This window comes from Mustela erminea, chromosome 21 (assembly GCF_009829155.1).
Source record: "Mustela erminea isolate mMusErm1 chromosome 21, mMusErm1.Pri, whole genome shotgun sequence".
In the NCBI taxonomy this organism is placed as follows: domain Eukaryota; kingdom Metazoa; phylum Chordata; class Mammalia; order Carnivora; family Mustelidae; genus Mustela; species Mustela erminea.
This window is the reverse complement of record NC_045634.1, coordinates 5,348,882-5,371,666: the sequence shown is the minus strand read 5'-3', so window position 1 is coordinate 5,371,666 and position 22,785 is coordinate 5,348,882. Positions and strand designations below refer to the sequence as shown.

The 22,785-nt window shown below is 37.4% G+C and overlaps 1 protein-coding gene across 11 annotated transcripts in view; it reads left to right on the top strand.

The window, feature by feature from the left end:
• Nucleotides 1-22,785, top strand: part of LOC116581844 (disintegrin and metalloproteinase domain-containing protein 32-like) — a 195,478-nt gene that overhangs the window by 68,507 nt on the left and 104,186 nt on the right. For all 11 annotated transcript variants that reach the window (XR_004282259.1, XR_004282260.1, XM_032329135.1 and 8 more), the window contains 2 exons: nt 12,028-12,109; nt 20,078-20,214. Coding sequence is in view for 9 of the 11 variants with exons in the window: in XM_032329135.1 (XP_032185026.1) it covers nt 12,028-12,109; nt 20,078-20,214 (219 nt within the window). In the remaining 2 variants the exon portion in view is untranslated. The remainder of the gene's footprint in view (nt 1-12,027; nt 12,110-20,077; nt 20,215-22,785) is intronic.

Here is a 22,785-nt window from a genome sequence, read left to right as displayed (position 1 = left end):
TAAACACACATTGAATTGAACACACATCTAGAGTCTGATTATAATCCTCTTCAGAGGCTGGGGAGGCTAGCAGGTGCCATCTTCATGCGCTTCCTCTGTTCATCCCGAAGTCTTTGGTGTCTCTAAGAAAGGAGCTTGTGCACATGTCTGGTGCCCTAAACTTAAGAGGCTGCTGCTCAGAGTATACATCCCTTAATAGCCCGACTTTGATGGTCAGAGGGACTTGTGTTCACAGGGTGGGGTGGAAACAAAGAAATGGTTCTTAACTGGCTATCACCACAGGGTTCAGCAAAGGAATAGACCAAATGCCAGTTTCTCTGTGCTTCCCTAAAAGAGGTATATTTGCCTTAGTGTCTGGTTTCCAGTCTGCCTGAATCTAGATGCTGACTGACACCCTCCCATTCGGGGCAGTGACTGGTCTTGGGACACCATCAAGTAGTGGGACCCTCTAAAAATAAAGTAAACTGTTTGAACATCAAGATGTTTGAGAGATTACCAGAAGAAGAAAAAGGTTAAATGATAACTTTATATTCTATACTACTAGGCCACTCCTTTAAGACTGAGAGATAACTGATTTATTTAATGCATAGAAACTAACACAAAGTCAAGGAAAATGGAAAACAGGAATATGTTGCAAATGAAAGATAAAACTTCAGAAAAAGATCTTAATGAAATAGATATAAGTGATTTACCTGATAAAGAGCTCAAAATAATGGTCTTAAAGATGCTCTTTGAGCTCAGGATTGTATGGAAAAGGTGAGAATTTCATTAAAAGAGAAAAATGTAAGAAATAAAAAACAGAAGTTTCAGAGCTAAAGATATAATAACCGAATGGAAAAATACATAGAATTCAACAGCATACTAGATAAAGTGGAAGAAAGGATCAGTGAACTCAAATCTCACCCCATCAGAGCAGCAAATAGAAAAAGAGAGGAAAAGCAAAAATAGCATAAGGGACTTGTGGAAGAACATCAAGCAGACCAATATTAACATTACAGCCATATCAGCAAGAGATAGGAGAAAGGAGTAGAAAACTTTGGTGGAGAAATAATGGCTGAAAATTTCCCTAACCTGGGGAAGGAAATACACATTCAGATCCAGGAATTCCAGACAGGCCAAGTAAGACAAAGCCAAAGAGACTCACACCAAGACACATTAATATCAAATTGTCAAAAGTTAAAGGGGAGGGAATTTTAAATGTAGCAAGGACCCCCCATATTGTTACATATAAGGGAACCCCATAACATTATTTGCAGATTTTTCAGCAGAAACTTTCCATGCCAGGAAGAAGTTACATGATATATTTAAAGTGCTGACAGAAAAAAAATGTTAATTAAGAATACTGTACTTGGAAAAATTGAAGGAGACATAAACAGTGTTCCAACAAGCAAAAGCTAAAGGGCATCATCACCACTAACTAGACCAATATTACAGGAAATGTTAAAGGAATATTGTTTCAGCTTAAATGAGATGGACCACAATTGTAACAAGAAAACATATGGAAGTGTAAATCTCACTCACAAATAAATAGTAAAATCCAGATTAGTCTAATGTTGTAAAGGGGGTGCGTTCATCACTTATAAAGCTAGTAAGAAGGTTTAAAGACAAAGTAGTAAACACAACTATAATTTTTTAGAGGATACACAAAAAGATGTAAGTTATGACATCATAACAAAACGGGGTGGAGGAAGTAAAAATGTAGACCATTAAAATGTGTTCAAAGTTAGGTTGTTATCACTTTGAAGTAGACCTTGAAGTAGACTTATAATTTGTTTTATGAAAGCCTCATGGTAACCACAAAGGTAAAACTTATAGTATAAATACAAAAGATAACATGCAATAAATGTGTGCATACATTATAGCAAATCATCAAATCAAAAAGGAAGAGAGCAAGATAAGGAGAAATGAAAGGGCAGTTAGTTATAAAGCAGCCAGAAAACAATAAAGTGGCAGTAAGAACTTAGCTATTGGTTGGGACTTCAGGGACGTTGGCAGAATAGGAGGAATCTAAGCTTACTTTGTCCCACAGGCACACCTAGAGAAAAACCACATCAGTGCAGCTAACACAGAAAATGACCCAAAGACTGGCAAAACAGACTTTCCACAGTTACTTATAGAGAGGAGGCCATATCCAAATGGGTAGGGGTGGAGAGACAGAGTCACAAGCTAAATTCCCAGTGAAACCAACCACAAACAGGAGGGACATCAGAATCATGGAAAAGGAAGAGGAGTGGACCACATACTAGGCACCACAGACGTAGGGGACCTCTATGGGAAGATGAATCTCCATAACCTTTGGCTTTAAAACCCAGTGGAGCTTAACTTCATGAGTTTTACAATGGGGCAATAGGAAATTGAGTCCCTGCCCTTAAAGAGCCAGCACAACAAACAACCTCACTGAAATAGAGCATAGAAGACACAGTTCGAAAAGTGCCAGAGATACACATGAAGGAGATTTACTTAATAGCCTCAGAATGTGTACTGGAGGGCCAGGGATCTTTAGGGGACTTCTCAAAGAGCAAAAGAGTTGGTGGGTGCCATTTCTTTTCCCCACTTCAGCCTAGATACCCTGACACCTCTGGGGACCAGCATGAACACTCTCTACCTACCTTGCTAATACTGTGTGCCCTGCTCCTGCATTCTGCACATCTGCCCATTCTAACCCTCCTACTCTGCAAGAGTCCCTCCAAAGTGGCTCTTGCTTTATCACATCCTGCAAGCAGCCATGGCAGGGACCAGCACCACTCCAGTGACCCCTGCCCCTGGGGAAGGAGACTATTGCCATACACACTACTAATTTGACTGCAGCTCCAGCAGATGGACTGGAGGCACACATTTGATTTGACTGCAGGCCCCACCCACCAAAAAAAATCTCTCAGCGGTGAGTATAGTGAGAGAGCCCTGTTGTTCAGGGTCACTGCAGCCCTGGCAGACAGACTGGGAGCAGGCCTCTGGTCTGATTGCTGGCCCTGCCCACCAGCAAAAGCTTCTCATGGGACAAGGAAGGGAGAGCACCCTGAACTCCCACAGACAGACAGACAAAGGGCAGGCATCTGATTTGACTGCAGGCCCTACTTACCAGTGAAAGCCTCTCAAGATAATGCGAAGGGAGTGCCCTGCAGTTTGCTATGACTGCTTCTCCAGAAATGGGGTGAGGGCAAGTATGTGGTCTGATTGCTGACACCATCCAACTATAAGCTCACATTGGCTCAGACAGGCCCTTTTTGTTTTTATTTTTTTAAGCTTTAATTTAAACTGGTTAGTTAACATGCAGGGTAATATTAGTTTCAGGTGTACCGTGATTCAACACTTCACACATCATCACAAGTGCTCTCCTTAAACCTCATCACCTGTTTTCACCCAGCCCCTCACTCACCTCCCTCTTGTAACCATCAGTTTGTTCCTTATAGTTAAGAGTCTGTTTCTTGGTTTAAGTTTCTCTCCTCTCTTTGCTTGTTTGTTTTGTTTCTAAAATCTACGTATGAGTGAAATCATATAGTATTTGTGGTCTTCGTCTGATTTGGGGATTAAGGTAACGCTAGCCTCATAAAGTTTGGAAGTTTTTCTTTCATTTCTATTTTTTGAAACAGCTTCAAAAGAGTAGGCATTAATTCTTTTTTTTAAATGATTGGTAGAATTCCCCCAGAAGTCATCTGGCCCTGGGCTCTTGTTTGTTGGGAGATTTTTGATTACTGCTTCAATTTCCTTGCTGGTTATGGGTCTGCTTATGTTTCCTATTTCTTCCTGTTTCAGTTTTGGTAGTTTATACATCTCTAGGAATGCATCCATTTCTTCCAAATTGGCTAATTTTTTTGGCATATAATTGCTTATAATATGTTCTAATATAATTTAATATAATACAATATAACATATATTATATATATAATATATAACCCTATAATATGTTCTTATAATTGTATTTCTTCGGTGTTGGTTGTGATCTCTTCACTTTCATTCATGATTTTATTTATTTGGGTCCTTTCTCTTTTCTTTCGGAAAAGAGAAAAAAAAACCCAACTCTGCCACACTCACGCACCCTCAGTCGTCTTGTGACCCTGCGGATCCTCAGGCCACACAGGTCTGCCTAGGGTTCTGCCCCTACTTAGCCACCCGAGTGCCTTTCGGGGGGGCATTCCTCACTGGAGCAGACTTCTAAAAGTTACGATTTTGTGCTCTGCTGATATATCACTTTCTGGTGCCAGCTTATGGAGGCTCCCTCCCACTGTGGTTTTATCTTCCCATATACTACCTCTGATTCAGTTCTCTGCACCTCCTCCATTGAAGAAAGTGGTCGCTTTTTTATCTGTAGAGTCCCAGCTATTCTTTTCTTAGATCTCTGGTTGTGTTTGCAGGTGTTCAGAATGGTTTGATAGCTATCTAGCTGAATTCCTGGGTCCAGACAAAACCAAGGTCTCCTCTTCCTCTGCCATCTTGGACACCTCCTACAAAATAAGTCTTAATATATTCAAGAAGATCTAAAGCGTATCTGACATCTTTTCTGATAATTTTAGGAAACTAGAAATCAATACAAGAAAACTGGAAAATTCACAAATATATAGAGTTTAAACATCATGCCACTGAAAGAATTATGGGTCAAAAAAATCAAAAGAGAACACAAAAAGTACCTTGAAATAGGTGAAAAGTTTATTAATTTTGTGTATCTTTACAAAGAACTAGCTCTTCATTTCTTTGATCTTTTCCATTGATTTTTTTTTTTTTTTTGGCCTTTATTTCATTTACTTCTGCTCTGATCTTTATTGTTTCCTTCATTCTACTAACTTTGGGCTTGTTCTTTTTCTGGTTCCTTTAGTTATAAGGTTAGACTGAGATTTTTCTTGTTTTTTTGAGCTGGGACTGTATTGCCATCAATTTTCCTTTTAGAATTGTTTTCTCTGAGTGCCATTGTGTTTTCATTTTCATCTGTCTCTATGCATTTTCTAAAATTTCCTCTTTGATTTCTTAGTTGACCTATTGGTTGTTTAGTAGCACGTTATTTAATCTCCACATGTTTGGTTTTTATAGTTTTTTTCTTCCTTGTAATTGATTTCTAGTTTTGTATTGTTGTGGTCAGAAAAGATGACAGATACAATTTCAGTCTTTTTAAATTTGTTGAGACTTTATTTTATGACCTCCCTTGACCTTTCCTGGAGCATGTTCCATGTGCACTTGAAAGAATGTATATTCTGCTGTTTTTGTATGAAATGTACTGTGTATTTACCTGTTAAATCCATCAGGTTTAAAGTATTGTTCAAAGATACTGTTTCCTTATTGGTTTTACATGTGGATGGCCTATTAATAGATGTTAATGGAGTTTAAGTCCATTACTGTTTTTACATTATTGTCAATTTCTCCCTTTATATTGGCTAATCTTTTCTTTATATACTTAGATATTCCAATGTTGGGTGCATAGATATTTGTAATATTCTCTTGTTGGACTGATTCTTTTTAACAGTATTGTTATTGCTATTGTTATTCCCTGTCTCTTTACAGTTTTTTTTTTTTTAAGATTTATTTATTTATTTGACAGAGAGAGAGAGAGAGAGAGAACAAAAACTGCGGAAGTGGGAGAGGGAGAAGGAGGCTTCCCACGGAGCAGGGAACAGGTGCGGGGCTTGGTCCCAGGACCCTGGGATCAGGACCTGATCCGAAGGCAGAGGCTTAATGACTGAGCCACCCATTCACCCCTGCAGTCTTTGTTTTAAAGTCTGTTTTGTTCAACATAAGAATTGCTACCCTGGCTTTTTCCCCTCCACTTTCATTTGCATGGATTATCTTTCTTCATCCCTTCACTTTGAATCTGTATGTATCTTTAGGCCTAAAGTAAGAGTCTAATAGGCAGCAAAAGATGGTTCTTTTTACCTATTTTGCCACCCTGTGTCTCAACTGGAACATTTGGACCATTTAAATTTAAAGAAGTTATTGATAGGTATAGTCCTTCGCAATTTTAATTGTTTTCTGGTTGTTTTTGTTCTCTGTTGTTTTCTTCTTCTCTTGATCTCTTTCCTTGTGATTGATGAGTTTATATAGTGTTGTGTTTGGCTTTCTTTATTTTATGTTTATTATAGGTTTTGGGTCTGTGGTTACTATGATGTTCACATATAGCATCCTATGTGTATAACAGTCTATATTTAAAGTTTATGATCTTTTTGTTTTTTTACTCCCTTCTTCACATTTTATATATATGTTGTCATACTTTATATCCTTTAACTCATAATTTGCTTCTAATTATGGATTTTTTTCCACTTAAAGAAGTCTCTTTAACATTTTTATTATAAGGAGGTTTAGTGGTGGTAAAATCCTTTTACTTTTGTTCTGATGATAAACTCCTTCTCTCTCTTTCAATTCCAAACGATAACCTTGCCAGGTAGAGTATTCTTGGTTGTAGGTTTTCTTCTTTTCAGCACTTTGAATATATCATGCCACTCTCTTCTGATCTGCAGTTTCTGCTGAAAAGTCAACTGATGGTCTTGTGGGGTTTTCTTTGAATGTAAGTAGTTGTTTCTTTCTTACTGCTTTTAACATTCCCAGTCTTTAACTTCTGACATTTTAACTGTAATGTGTTGTGGTGTGGACCTTCTTGGGTTCATCTTGTTTGCAATTCTCTGCACTTCCTGAACCTGGCTGTGTATTGCCTTCTCGAAGTTAGGGAACTTTTTACCTATTATTTTTTTAAAGATTTTATTTATTTTATTGAGAGAGAGAGTGAGAGGGAGAGCTAGGAGGGAGAAGCAGATGCCCCATTGAGTGGAGAGCTCAATGTAGGGCTTGATCCCAGAGCCCTGAGGTCATGACCTAAGCCAAAGGCAGACCCTTAATTGACTGAGCCACCCAGCTGCCCCTACTTATTATTTCAAATACGTTTTCTGCTCCTTTGTCCTTTTCTTCTTGGGCCCTAATGATGAAGGGAATATTTGTTTGTTTGATGTTGTCCAATGAGTTACTTAACCTATTTTCACTTTCTAAAAATGCCTTTTTCTTTTTACTGTTTAGCTTGGATGCTTGCCATGACCTTGTCTTCCAGATTGCTGATCCATTCTTCTGCAGCTACTAATCTACTATTGATTCTCTCTAGATTATTTTTCTTTTAGTTACTGCATCCTTCAAGTCAGATTGGTTTTTAAAAAATATTTTCTTTTTACTGAAGGCCTCACTGAGTTTTTCCACTTTTTCTGACCACCCCAGTGAAATCTTTTATGATTATCACTATAAATTCTTTCTGAGGCATATTGCATATCTCTTTTTCATTAGTTGTTTTTCTGATGTCTTTTTCTTTCTCTTGGAGCAATTTTTCTGTATCCCCATTTTTCTTGGATTTCTGTTTGTTTATATGAATTAGAAAAACTACCTTTCCTAAACTTAAAGGAATGGTCTTATTTATATTCATTCCTTGTGTCAACTTTCCTTGTTGACTTTTGCTAACTGGAGCTGTAGATGAAGTGGGCTGAGGGCCATGGTGCAGTCTGTACTAGGGCTGCTCAGTGGGATGGCCAGGGCTGAAGTGAGTGTGGGCCGGGTCTGAGGCTCTACGCACAGAGGCTATCCTGATATGACTGTGAATCTGAAGTGATTGCAGTCTGATGGGTTCTATGGCTCTTTGCACCGTGGGCACTTTGGCAGGACAGCTGAGGTTGAAGTAGGTGCGGACCAGGGTATTCTGGGCCTCTACATTCTGAGGGCCTCCTAGCAGGACAGCTACAATTGATATGAGCACAGTCTAGGGTGGTCCCTGGGCTTTCCACACAAAGGGTGTCCTGACAGGATACTTGAAGCTGAAGTGGATGTAAGCCATGGTGTTCTGGAACTTTCTGCTTAGAGGATGCCTAGGCTGGACTGCTGGAACCAAGATGGGGTATAGACCAGAGAGTCCTGTTCTGTGCGAAGGGCACCCTGGTGGGACAGCTATAGCTGAAATGGCATAGGCTGGTCTTCCTGGGGCTCTTGAGGCAGCAGGCACCCTGCAGGACAGGTAAAGCTGAAGTGGGAAAGGGTTGATGTGGTCCTTGGGCTCTCCATGCAAACTGTGCCCTGGCAGGATAGCTGAAGTTAAGTATCCTGAGGTGCTCAGAGCAAGTGCCCTTGTGGGGGTGGTGCCGCTGGAACCAAGGTGAGCATTGGCTGCAGGTTTCTGGCGCACTATAGGTATGGCACACCCTGCTGGGGGTGATTGGAACTGAAGCAGGTGTCAGTTGGAGGTCCTGAGTGTTCTGCGTTGGGGGTGCCTTATCAAGCTGGTGGAAGCTGCAGTGGTGTGGGCTTGGAGTGTTCTGAGGTGGCTTTGTACATGTGTCACCTTGGCATAATGGCTAGGGCTGCAGTGAGCAGTGACCAGGGGCATTCCAGTGGAACAGCTGGGATTGGTAGGATCAGGGGCACAGGGCTCACTGAGGTGGTAAACGAGCCAGGGCATCTGTACCTTGCTCCCATTCACATTATCAAGGTGGAAGAGGAAAAGAAACTCTTGTACTTGCTAGCTCCCTTGTCCTGGAGAGAGTTCTAGCATCTAGCAGCTCCCTACTACTCCCATACCCCCATAGTTTGGCTGAGTTCTGGGGCTGTATCTCTTATATACTAGTTGGTCTTTTAAACCATGGCTTTTTTTCTGTGTCTCAGGGAATCTAGGGGTGGTGTGATCTAGGGGCCAGGTGCTTGCAGGTTGGTTATGGCTCCCAGACCCTGCTCTCATCTACAAGATCAAGTTGTAGGCTGAGTGTAAACCATTGCACTCGCTAGCCTCTCTGACCCACAGAGTCCAGCAACTCCCCTGACATTTAGTGGATTTCTAGAGCTTGTTCTTTTATGTACTAGTTGCTCTTTTAACCATGGGTTTTTTTGATTGTTTGTTTTTTGTTTTGTTTTGTTTTGTTTTTCTTTTCTTTCTGTGCCCCAGGGCAGATGAATCTGCTCCTGGTCTTTCAGTGCTATCACTCCTCACTGCCATTCACAATTTTAGATTTGGGATTTCTCTTCATTACTGTGTCTCCTATCTTGCCAGTCTTTCTATCTTTCATTGTATAGAAGCTGTTCAGTTAGCTGTAAGTCCTTTTTCAGGAGGAGTTTCTCTACAAATAGGTATAGATTTGGTATGTCTATGGAGGAGGTAAGATCAGGATCTTCCTATGTTGCCATCCTGGATCAGATCTTCCTATTAAGTGTTCTTTAAGCATTTAGGTACATGTCCTATATAATATATATGATTTCAGAACATTTTCTGGCTGTGGATAGTCTTTTCATTTTCTTTTTTTTTCTTTTTTTTTTTTTAAGATTTTATTTATTCATTTGACACAGAGAGATCACAAGTAGGCAGAGAGGCAGGCAGAGAGAGAGAGAGGAGGAAGCAGGCTCCCCGCGGAGCAGAGAACCCGATGCGGGACTCGATCCCAGGACCCTGAGATCATGACCTGAGCCGAAGGCAGCGGCTTAACCCACTGAGCCACCCAGGCGCCCAGTCTTTTCATTTTCTTAATAGTATATTTTAAAAAGCAGATTTTGATGAATTCATTATTATCCTATCAATTTTTTAATTTACGAATCATGTTTTGGATGATGAATCATGTTTTGATGTTGTACCAAAAAATAGGAAGGAGGAAATTTTTGCATATGAATAATTATTCAACATTAATTCTTGAAAAAATTATAGTTTCTCCATTTAATTGCTTTTGCACTTTTAGGCTTTTTTTGTGCTTAGGCTCCCTCCTCAGTAGCAACAATGATTTGACTTTATATGTAAGAGTTTATTTTTGGCCTCTTTTGTGAATAACTCACTGCCTTGATTACTATAGCTTTATAAAAATCATTTAAATCAAGTAGTATAAATTCTCCAAATGTGTTCTTTTTGAAAATTGTTTCGGTTATTCTAAGTTTTTTTTTTTTTTTTTTTCATTTTTTTTTTTATTCCAAAAATATTTGTTTTATTGTTTTTTTTTTTTTAACAGCTGAGCTAATATTTCTTTGACTTTTTTTTTTTTTCCAGCATAACAGTATTCATTATTTTTGCACCACACCCCGTGCTCCATGCAATCCGTGCCCTCTATAATACCCACCACCTGGTACCCCAACCACCCACCCCCCGTCCCTTCAAAACCCTCAGATTGTTTTTCAGAGTCCATAGTCTCTCATGGTTTTTGCCTTTCTACATAAGTGTTAGAATCAGCTTCTCAGTTGCTTTAAAATATCTTGCTAGAATGTTGATTGGAATTGCATAGAATTTATACAGTAGTGTGGAGAGAACTGGCAGCTTAATAATACTAACTCTTCCAGTCAATGCACTTGGTATTTTCTTCTATTTACTTAGATCTTTTTAAATTTCTTTCATCAATGTTCTGTAGTATACAGTTCTATCAGTATACAGATATACCAGTGTCTATCAGGATGCATATTTCCTCACATTATGTTAGCTTTATATCCTAGTATATCATGTTTTTAGTGCTATTTTTTCTTCTTTTTTGAACACAGAATGGAAAAAAATTAATTTACTTATCTTTAAATTTTTTATTCAAATGTATTTGAATTCTGCATAACATTGTAAATTTAAGGTATACAACATGTTAATAAATACATTTATATATTATATGATTGCTGTTGCAGTGGTAATAAGCACATCTATCATGTTATATAATTATCATTTTTGTGTGATTGAAATAATAAATTTCTAAGCTCTTAGCAGATTTCAAGATTATAAAACAACATTGTTATCTCTTCTATTGTATTGGATCTGTAGGTCTTACTGACTACTCATTGCATGTTCATACCCTTAAATAACATCAGCCCTATTGTAAATGTTTCATTTTACTTCAGTTTCAAATATTTTATTGCTAATATGTGAAAATCAGATTGACTTTTGTACATTGACTTTGAGACATGAAAACCCGCTGAACACACTCAGTGCTAGTAGCTTTTTTATATACTGTGGGATTTCCTAGATAGACAACCACGTCATCCATAAACAGAGAAAACTGTATTCCTTCTTTTCCAATCCATATACCTTTTATTTTACATTTTTGGCCTTATTTAACAGGCTAGAACCTCTAGTATGATGCTGAATACCAGTCCTTACATTTTCACATCTATTGGTAGCACTCTCTTGGATTAAGAATGAGTGTAAACAGTACTCAAAACATGGGGGAGCGGGGAGCCAAAGTTGCATGTAAGAGTGAATACTTGTAAACAAGTGCTGGAAGGGTTAGGCATAAAAAATATCAGAGAGACAGAATAAAGAGAGCACTAGGAAGACAGTGCAATGTGATGCGAAGTACAGTTGAAACGGGGGGATGTTCCAATTGATAATCGAAACAAGTTCCTTTATATACAGTTTGGAATGTTTGTTTTGATGGGGGTTCTAAAGATGGCAGAACACGTTTAGAGTGTCTGTATCTTAGTGGTTGAAAGTATGGCTCTGGGTTCAGATTGCCTAAATTCATATTCTTCACTAGCACTTATTAATTGTGTTACCTTGAGATAGTTACTTTTAAGTTCTCATCTGATGTATGATTTGTTCAATGGAGATAATAATATCTATTTCATTGGCTTAAATTGAGAATTAAATGGGATAATTTTTATGAAAAATCTCTGAGAATAGTGCATTATTATATGACAATTTATATGGGCCCTTACTCAAAGAAGAATTAATAATGTTAAGTTATAGAGCAATGAAGTCATTCTTATGAGAAACTGGTAATAATAATAATAATAGTTTTATACAGAAGGAGAAAACGATTCCAGGGTCCTGGGATTGAGTCCCTTGTTCAGCAGGGAGTCTGCTTCTCTCTCTGCCTGCTGCTCCACTTGCTGGTGCTCTGTCTCTTTCTCTCTCTGAAAAATAAATAAATAAAATCTTAAAATGTATATATAATATGCTTAATATCATTTAATTAAAAATGTCTTCTTAATTTGAAATAGTAAGTATGGAAAGATTGTTCCTCAGTTTGCTTCAGTCTAGGATTTTATGGGCCCCAGACAAATTATTAGCAGAAATTCTCATCTTTGAAATGTTTGTCAAAATTAATTATAAATATATACTTATTTATTTAGCTATAGAGGTCATCCAGATTATGTAGGAGCAACAATTCCTGGAAAGATGTGTGTTACTCATTATTCGGCTGGAATTGCTTTGGTATGTAATTATTTAATCTTACTATTTAAAAAAATTTATACATTTAAAAATCATTCAACATTATAACAAAATTTTATACAGTTTACATTTATACTTGCATTTAGAGATTACACTTTCTACTTGTTAAAAATTTGAAATGTGTAGAAGGAAGAATATTTTGTAGAATAAATCTGTTGCAATTCTTTTGGAAGTAGGAAGTAGAATAAAAATACCACAAATACATGTGCATTCCTTAATATAGACAATAGTACATAATGAAAAATTATCTGTAAAAAATTTTTATAACCCAAACAGATTTTTGCTTGTAAACATAAAGTTGGAGAATTTAAAAGAAATGTAATGAGTATTTAAAAGAAACTTTTTATGTCTGTTTAAAAAAAAAATTTATAATATTTGTAAATATTTTATATATATTAGAAATAAATTATTGATATAATTAGATGCATCATTGAAAGGTAAAGTAATTGGTTGAGGAACTTTCCCATCCTGTTCATTTTTTTTAAAAAAACAAATTTAAGTACTAAAAAATTTTTTAATTACAAAATAATTTATGTTCTGCCCCATTTAAAAGTTAAATAGAAACATATAAGGAAATTTATGTAAATTTATGGCATCTCTCTACTCAGGAAGTGATGACCACTATTAATATTTTGATTAATATGTATCTTCTACATTGTGTCTTTATCTGTTACTGTGGCTCCCTCTCTATATGTTTTTGCAAAAGTGGGATTTTGCAGTCCATATATTTTTTTTTTTAAAGATTTTTATTTATTTATTTGACAGACAGTGATCACAAGTAGGCAGAGAGGCAGGCAGAGAGAGAGGAAGGGAAGCCAACTTGCCACTGAGCAGAGAGCCCGATGTGGGGCTTGATCCCAGGACCCTGGGATCATGACCTGAGCTGAAGGCAGAGGCTTAACCCACTGAGCCACCCAGGCGCCCTCATATTTTTGTTTCTGGTACTCATAATTTTTATTACAAAATTTGTGCATGTACCTGGCAAAGTTATTTTAATTATAAGTATAAAAAGCAAAATTCGATAGTAATTCTTCCTTATCTTCTTCAGGGAGTCCTACTGAAGACTTTATAATTTCTGTTTAAACTCTTCTTGTAGCTAAATTTATTATTTAAAGTAAATGTTCTCTTCCCCCTATTTTGATTTATAAACTTTAGGCAATGTTGGTCATATTATCTATAACATATTTAGCCCACTCTCTGTCATGTATATATTCTTATATTTTTATTATTTTAACAACATTCACATTATTATTAAAATATATTATTACATACTACTTTTAAAATACATATAGTATATATTTATATTTAGTATGTAATATATAGCATACATATATATGGTATATAATATTAAATATTAAAATATGTTACCAAATAATATACTATATATCCTATTGAAATATATGATAATTATATATCATTATACATTATTTGCATAAGTAATTTATAGTTATACATGTATAATATATACATAATATGTAATATTACATGATCTTATTTTAATAATTATATTTTATTCATATCTTTTTGTATTATATTGACTTACCTTAGGCAATGCCCATTAATTACTTAGTATGAAAAATAAATTAGAATAGTTGAACACTTCTTATATCCATTGTCAAGATTAGTAAAAAATACTATAAAAACTTTTATACTTTAAATTAATGAATAGTATTTTATAATATTGTGATATGTAAGTAATATTAACTCTTGGGTAAAGAAATATATTGTTATGCTAGTAAAGCTTTGATGGTCAGAGGAGGACCTCTTAGGCATCAGGGTCTAATGGAAATGCTTAATTAGCTCCTTACTTCTTTATCTTCTATGAGTGAAACCAACAGCCATAGAAAATTAAATATTATCTTCCTTTTCTTAGAATCCTTTCCTGTTTTTTTGGAGTAATTCTTGAGTTTTTTGTTTGTTTGGTTTCCAGTTTATTGTTTAAAATATTGTTATTTTTCTATTTGAATTGGGTATTGTATATTGAATTCAAAATAAAGAAAAATTTATGTCTTCATAGGTCTGAATGTGGGCCAGTTCAGGATTAGTTTCTAGACCAGACTTTTCTTTCAATGTTAACTATTTTTTCTGGCATCCTGTGGGTTATATCCTAAATGTACTAGGTGTTAAATTATTTTCAAAATTATTCTTTACATTCCTTTAATTACAAGAAATAATTTTCTTTTGTTTTTGACCCAATTCTTTGCCCAGTGTTCTGGGTGTAGGACTTTTTAGGCAGGAGGTCTTTCCTCCAGGAAACTCATTGCCTGCTCCTACCCTAGCAGGAAGACAAGAGAGAACTCCCAGCTATGACTGCGCATCTCTCACCTGTAGCCTTTCGGTTTGCTTTTGGGGTATTGGAGACATGAGATAGATGTGGGCCAGATATGACTGAGGAACATTTATTACACTTGAGTGCAATTCAAAATGGGCTAGGTCTACCAGTGCCACAGGTCTAGATTTACCTTTATTTTTCTGGAAAGCTAGGAAGAATATTTTACTTATTTTTATTTTTAAATTTTTTTAAAAGATTTTATCTATTTACTTGACAGAGATCACAAGTAGGCAGAGAGGCAGGCAGAGAGAGGAGGAAGCAGGCTCCCCGCTGAGCAGAGAGCCTGTTGTGGGACTTGATCCCAGGACCCTGGGATTATGACCTGAGCTGAAGGCAGAGGCTTTAACCCACTGAGCCACCCAGGCACCCTAGGAAGAATATTTTAGAACTACTTTACCATTCAACAAAAGGATTGAGGAAGGAATATAGGAATCTAAAATATTTTAATTTTTTGATATAAGTCTTTTTAAAAATTTCATTTCCAGTATAGTTAACATACAGTGTTGTATTCATTTCAGGGGTACAATATAATGATTGGATAATTCTGTATATTACTCAGTGCTCAGCAAATAAGTGTACTCTTAATCCCCTTCATCTGTTTCACCTGTACCCTCCCCCTCCTTATGGTAACCATCAGTTCTTCATAGTTAGAAGTCTAGATTTTGTTTTGCGTCTTTCCTTCCCTTTCATTTGTTTTGTTTCTTAAATTCCATGTATGAGTGAAATCAGATGGTATTTCTCTCTGACTTATTTCACTCAGCATTATATCGTCTAGATCCATCCATCCTGTTGTTGCAAATGGCATGACTTCATTCCTTTTTTTAAGTTGTTATTTAAATTCCAGTTAACATACAGTATAATATTAGTTTCAGTGTACAATTAGTGATTTTATACTTCCATATAAAACCTGGTGCTTATCACAAGTACGCTTCCTAATCCCATTACCTATTTCATCCATCCCAAAACCCACCTCCCCTCTGGTAAGCATCAGCTTCTTCTCTGCATTTGAGGGACTGTTTCTTGGTTTGCCCCCTCTCTTTTTTTACTGCTAGGCTCATTTGTTTTGTTTCTTCTGCTCATGAAATTTTGTTCTTTTATAATTTTCTTCTAATTATTGTCTTGTCTTTTTCTTTCTTTCTTTCTTTCTTTTTTTTTTTTTAAAGATTTTATTTATTTATTTGACAGACAGAGATCACAAGTAGGCAGAGAGGCAGGCAGAGAGAGAGGAAGGGAAGCAGGCTCCCTGCTGAGCAGAGAGCCCTAGGATCATGACCCACTGAGTTACCCAGGTGTCCTGTCTTTTCTTTTTCATTGAAGTCCCTTTGACATATTTTTAAAGGTCAGTTTAGTGGTGATAAATTCTTTTAACTTTTGTTTGTCTGAGAAACTCTTTGTGTCCTTGAATTCTGAATGATAGCCTTGTCAGGGAGAGTATTATTGTTTGTAGTTTTCTTCTTTCAGCATTTTAAATATGTTACGCTACTACATTTTGGCCTGCAAGGTTCCTGCTGAAAAACCAGCTGATAGCATTATTAAGGGGTTTCCTTGTACATAATATTTGTTTTGCTCTTGGTACTTTTAAGATTCTCTCTTTATCTTAATCTTTGCCATTTTAATTATTATGTATTGTAGTGTGTGCTTCCTGTGGTTTATTTTCTTTGTGGCTGTCTGTGCTTCCTGGACCTGGGTGTCTGTTTCTTTCCCCAGGTTAGTGAAGTTTGCAGCCAGTATTTTTCCAAATAAGTTTTCTGCTCTCTTCTCTCTCTTTTATTTTGGGGATCTCTATTATGAGAGTATTAGTATGCTTGATGTTATACCAGAGGTCCCTTAGCATATCCTCATTTAAACTGATAAGAACAGATATCCTCATTTAAAAAATTTGTTTTTACTTTGTTGCTGTTCAACTTGGGCACTTTCTATTACCCTGTCTTCCCAAGCATTAATTCATCTTCTGCTTTCTCTAATCTTTTTTTTTATCCTCTCTAGTGTATTTTTCATTTTAGTTATTCTATTCTTCAAGTGTGATTTTTAAAAAACTATTTTCTGTCTCTTTGTTGAAGTTCCAATGAGTTCATCCATTCTTCTTTCCAGTCCAGTGAGCATGTTTTTATTTATTTATTTATTTATTTATTTATTTATTTATTTATTTATTTAACATAGAGAGAGCAGGAACTGGGGGGAAAGGGAAAGGGAGAAGCAGGCTCCCCAATGAACAGGGAGCCCAAAATGGGGCTCAATCCCAGGACCCTGGGTTGATGATGTGAGCTGAAGACAGATGCTTAACTGACTGAACCACCCAGGCATCCCTCCAGTGAGGATGTTTTTGACCATTACTTTTATCTCTTTATCAGGTAGGTTGCTTATTTCTGTTTTGTTTAGCTCTTTTTCTCAGACTTTTGTCTTCTTCTTTAGTTTCGAACAGATTCCTCTGCTGCCTCATTTTGTTTGTCTTTTTGTGTTTGTTTCTATGAATTAAATAGAACAGCTGCTTCTCTTAGACTTGAAGAAATGATATTTTATAGGAGCACCCCTTATGTGGTCTGTGTGTGCCTGATAGCTTTGGTTGCCTTGCTGTATCTCTAATGGGTGTGGACTGGAAGCCCTGGGGCACTTCATACTGGGACTGCACTGGTGGGATGGCTGAAACTGAAGTAGGCACTTGCTGGTGGGTTCTGGGGCTCTCTGTAGAGTGGATGTTGGCCTGGAATAACTCAGGATACTTTGTACATAAGTCATCTTGGTGAGATGATTGGCACTATTGCCAGCACAGTCCAAGGATTTCCCTATGTATGCCACACTGGGGCCCCACTGTGAGGCTTTTCTGGGGGCAGCACTGGGTCTTGTGTGGGCCAGAATTCCAGGCACTGGGCTTGCTAGGGTGCCCTGACTCTGCTTTTGTCTGTGCTATCAAGGTGGAGGAGGAATGTAAGCAATGGTACTCACCTGCTCCTGGCCCTTGAGAGTGTTCCATGGCTCCCTGGACACTTGATAGAGTTCTAGGGCTGGTTTCTTTATATTCTAGTTTTTATAATGGCTCTGTGGCACTTTTGTCCTCCCTGTATTCCAGAGTGTCCAGGGCTGGTGTTGGCTAGGGGCCCTGGGTTGGGTAAGGGGGTAGGCTGGCTAAAGTGCCTGAATTTTGCTCCCATCTGTGCTATCAAGTCAACAGGATAATGTAAATAGTTGTGTCAGCCTCTCTGATTCCTCATCACTTGGTGGAGGGTCAGTTCCTTTGTATTCTGGTTTCCCTTTTAAATTCTGGCTTTTAAAATTGGATCTGCTCACAGTCCCTCAGTGCTATCCTCTCACACTCTAGCCTATAGAATCAGGGGTGGTGTTCCCGTCATTTTTGTGTCTCCTTATCTCCTTCATTTATCTATGTGTTTCCTCTATCCTGTGTTGTCCAGAAGTTGTTTAGTGTGCCTTAGTTCTTTTTCAGGAGGAATTGCTCTATAGGTAGGCATAGATTGCGTATGTCTTTGGAAAAGATGAGTTCAGGGTCTTCCTAGGTTGCCATCTAGGAGCCTCCGTTGGTATATCTGCATTTGAGTAAGTGGTCTCCTCTTCCAGACTTTACTGATTTGCTTTGGCAGAGATAGTTCATTATCAGTCAGCGCAGTTTGGGTTTCAAGACATGACCACTGGTAATGCCCTGGGGAAGGTGAAGCATGCTCTCAGGGTCTATTTTTGGGTGAGTCTACTGCCTGAGCTCTGGGGTTGGGGATGGAATTGCTGCTAGCTGGTAACTGTTGGATAGGATGGCTGGCTTGGTTCCCTTCCCAAGTAAGGGTGTGGGAGATGCTCAGCACTTGCCTGGGTTCATTCATCAGGCTTCCTAGATGGGTAGGACAGGTACTTACTCAGCAGGAGATGGACTATGATTTAGCTTCCCTGACATGGCAGGATAGCAGAATGTACCCCAAATCCTGTATGGCCCATTGTTTGGGGACACAAAATAGGCAATATCGTACACTGAATTCTTGGCTAGATAGGACAGTGGTTTTGTTCTGAAGATGGGCTGTGCTCTCCATTCATGTATCACTATGGGGCTATCCAGTTTCCCATGTACACTGGTTAGGTTCTCTGGTCTAGGCTGGCTGAAGTCAGTATTTAGCAATGCGCAGGACTGCAGATTAGTTTCTCTGCAAAAGTAGAGAGTGAGAATTAGATGGCTTGTGGGTCTTGACTCAAACTGACCTGTACCCTAAGTTCCACAGTCAAATGGCGCCATTGGCTTTGCCTTGTCGCTATTCACTGCTGCCTGTCATTCTCTCTGTTCAAGAGATGCTGAGCTACACAGCTATCCGAGGTACCAGCTAGATTTTCTGTTCAGTTAGGGCCAAGAGCTACATTCAGCAGTCAATAAGACTGAAAATTAAATCCCATTCTTGGACAGAGCAGGAGAGACTTTTCTAAGCAGCCTCTTAGGTATTTGCAGTTAAGCTTATGGTTGGGCAGGGCCAGGAGCTACATGCAGCCATGGAAGGGGTATGAATTATCTTCCCTGTCTGGGAAGAACTGACTTTAAGCCCAGGAAGGCTATCTGTGGTCTTAGGCTGATATGTACCCCAAGTTCCTGGCTGAAAGTTACCACTGGTTTTGCTCTGTGGACAATAGCTATTCCTACTGTACACTCCACTTGAATATTGCTGAGCTATGCAGCTTCTAGGTATTATGACCTGATTTCTGGTCAGGTGGCACTAGAAGGTGAACTCAACATTGGGAGGGTTATGATTGAACTCCCTACCTGGGTGGGGTTGGGGGGACAGACCAGGCTTCAACGGCAAGGCTCTTTGATGACCCGAATCAGGAAGATCTACTGTTCAGTTGCTCGTTCACAGCTTTCCCTTTATATTTCTCATAATATGTAACCTCTAGTACTATTAACAATCCAGTTGAACCGTAAATTTTTACTAGAGCTTGTCACCGGAGCAGTGAATTGCCCTGATTTTCCTCACAACCTGTCATCACCTGTTGTTCATTCGATGCCAGATTTGGTCATAACTGGAGAAATCATGATGTTATTGCTCATCATGAATTACCAGTATCACATTTCTCCTTGGCATGGAAGTTATCTCTGCACTTGTTAAATATGTGAGTGCTATTATACAAGAAAGCTACCTTGAGAGTCTTTCTGTTGTTTCTCCTGATGTGAGTTATGGAGTCATGGAGAATCCCATTTGGAAACTGATAGCACACTTGAACTGAGTAATCTGGTTTTGTGGCCATTTCATGTGCTGGGAAGCAGAATATCATGTGGACTATTCTAAATGTATATAAGAGCTATTTTAAGAAACTAGATAAATTGAAGATCATGGTCCATGTAGCCAAAAGATATAATGAAAAACAGCTCTTTTATATTGTTGTGATAGGTACTTAGGAATTATATTAGGTATTTTGTTGTTAAATCATGATCAAGCTTGGCATAGACTCAATTTGCTTATTTCTCAATAAAATTTCATAAGAAGAACTTAGCTTTTCACCTGTCCAAAGAGCTGTATTTTCTATCCTTAAGTATTTGATAAAATAATAAATAAGTTCAAAATTAGAAAATTATCACTTTTTATCACCTTTGAATGATTTGTCTTTCATTTGAAATTTGGTTTTTGTTAATGTAGTACCCCAAGGAGATAACTTTGGAGGCATTTTCCATTATTGTTGCGCAGATGCTCGGACTAAGTCTGGGAATGTCATATGATGACACAAAGAAATGTCACTGTTCAGGAGCAATTTGCATAATGAATCCAGAAGCTATGTAAGTTTATTTAAAAGTAAGATTTATTGGTTATGTTTATCTTGTTTTAAATATTCGAAGCGAAAAATTTAGTGTTTAATTATAGCACCAATTAGCTGTAAATGGACCAAGTACTACAAAATATAAACCTGAAATTTTAAGTGTAAGAGAGTTGGAAAGAGATATACCATTAAGAACAAAAATAACAAACCTAATTGCAAAAATACAATAGCAAGGGAATGAGACTGTATTTTGTGAAATCTCATAGTGAGGATTGTTAAAAACATGTCAGAATAGAGTGGCAGGATGGATAAAAGAACATGACCCATCTGTATGCTGCCTACAACAGAAAAAACACACACACAAACTGAAAGTGAAGGTTTGGAGAGAGAGATTATATGCAAATGGAAGCTAAAATAGTCTGGAGTAGCAACAGCTCTCAGACAAAATAGACTTTTTTTTAAGACAACAAAAGTATTTATTGCAGGAAATGTCAGAATTTTGTTGAACTTCATTACAAATAATTTTTTTTAAGTTTTATTTTTATTTTGATTTGTTTTTGTTGCATTAAAAAAATTTTTTTAGGTGGTTAACATACACTGCATACTGGTTTTTGGAGTGATTCATCACTTAGGTGCAGCACTCAGTACTCATCATTCGCAATTGTTCTCCTTAATACCAATCACCCATCTAACCCACCCTCCACTCATCTCACTCCATCAACCCGCAGTTTGTTCTCTATTGATAAGAGTCTTACAGCTTGTTTCCCTCTCTCTTTTTTTTCTTTTCCCTATTCCCATATGTTCATTTGTTTTCTTTGTTAAATTCAACATATATGTGAGGTCATAGGGTATTTGCTTTTCTCTGACTGTCTTATTTTACTTAGCATAATACATTCCAGCTCCATCCAAGTGATTGCAAATGGCAAGATTACATTCTTTTTGTTGGATGAGTAATATTTCATTGTATATATACACATTCATTTCCTTTATCCATTCAACAGTTTATGGACATTTGGGCTTTCTCCATAGTTTGGCTATTGTTGATAATGCTGCTATAAATTTCGAGGTACATGTATCTTTTTGAATCACTGTTTTTGTATCCTTTTGATAAATACCTAGAAATGCAATTGCTGGGACATAGGGTAGCTCTATTTTTAACATTTGGACAAAGGTCCATACTGTTCTCCAGAGTGGCTGTACCAGTTTGCATTCCCACCAGAAGGGTAAGAGGGTTCCCCTTTCTCTGCATCCTGGCCAACACCTGTGGTTTTAGCCATTCTGACAGGTTTGAGATGGTATCTCATAATGGTTTTTTTTTTTTTTTTAAAGATTTTATTTATTTACTTGAGAGAGACAGTGAGAGAGAGCATGAACGAGGAGAAGGTCAGAGAGAGAAGCAGACTCCCCATGGAGCTGGGAGTCCGATGCGGGACTCTATCCTGGGACTCCAGGATCATGACCTGAGCCGAAGGCAGTCGTCCAACCAACTGAGCCACCCAGGCGTCCTTCTCTTAATGGTTTTAATTTTTATTTTGATAATGATAAGTGATGTTGAGCATTTTTTCATCTGTTAGCCATATGGATGTCTTTTTTGGAACAGTGTCAGTTCATGTCTTCTGCCCATTTCTTAGCTGGGTTATTTATTTTTTAGGTATTGACTTTGATAAGTAAAGTCTTTATACATTTTGAATACTAACCCTTTATCAGATATGTCATTTGCAAATATCTTCTCTCATTCCATATGTCATCTTTTAGTTTTGTTGATTGTTTGCTTTGCTGTGCAGAGGCTTTTTACTTGAAGTCCTGATAGTTCATTTTTTGTTTTGTTTCCCTTGCCTGTAGTGAATGTCTATTAAGAAGTTGCTATGGCCCAAGTCAAAGACATTTCTGCCTTCCTCTAGGATTTTCATGGTTTCCATTCTCACATTAAGGTCTTTAACCCATTTTGAATTTATTTTTGGGTATGGTGTAAGAAAGTAGTACAGTTTCATTCTCTTGCGTGTTGTTGTTCAGTTTTCCCAACGTCATTTGTTGAAGAGACTGTCTTTTTTCTATTGGATGTTCTTTCTTGCTTTGTTGAGGATTAGTTGACCATATAGTTTTGGGTCCTCTTCTGGGTTCTCTGTGGTGTTCCATTCATCTGTATGTCTATTTTTATGCCAGTGCCATACTGTGCTGATGACTACAGCTTTGTAATATAGCTTGAAATCTGGAATCGTGATGCCTCCAGTTTTGTTTTCTTTTTCAGAACTGCTTTGGCTATTTGGGGTCTTCTGTAGTTCCATACGAATTTCAAGATTGTTTGTTCTATTTCTGTGAAAAATGCTGGTGGTATTTTGATAGCGATTGCATTAAATGTATATATTGCTTTGGGTGGTATAGACATTTTAACAATGTTTATTCTTCTAATCCAAGAGCATTGAATGTTTTTCCATTTCTTTGTGTCCTCCTCAATTTCTTTCGAAGTGTTTCTATAGTTTTGAGAGTAGGGATCTTTTGCTTCTTCTTTTTTAAAAAAGAGTAATTTATTTATTTATTTATTTATTTGAGAGAGAGAGGGAGAGAACACACATGTGGCGGGAGATGTAGA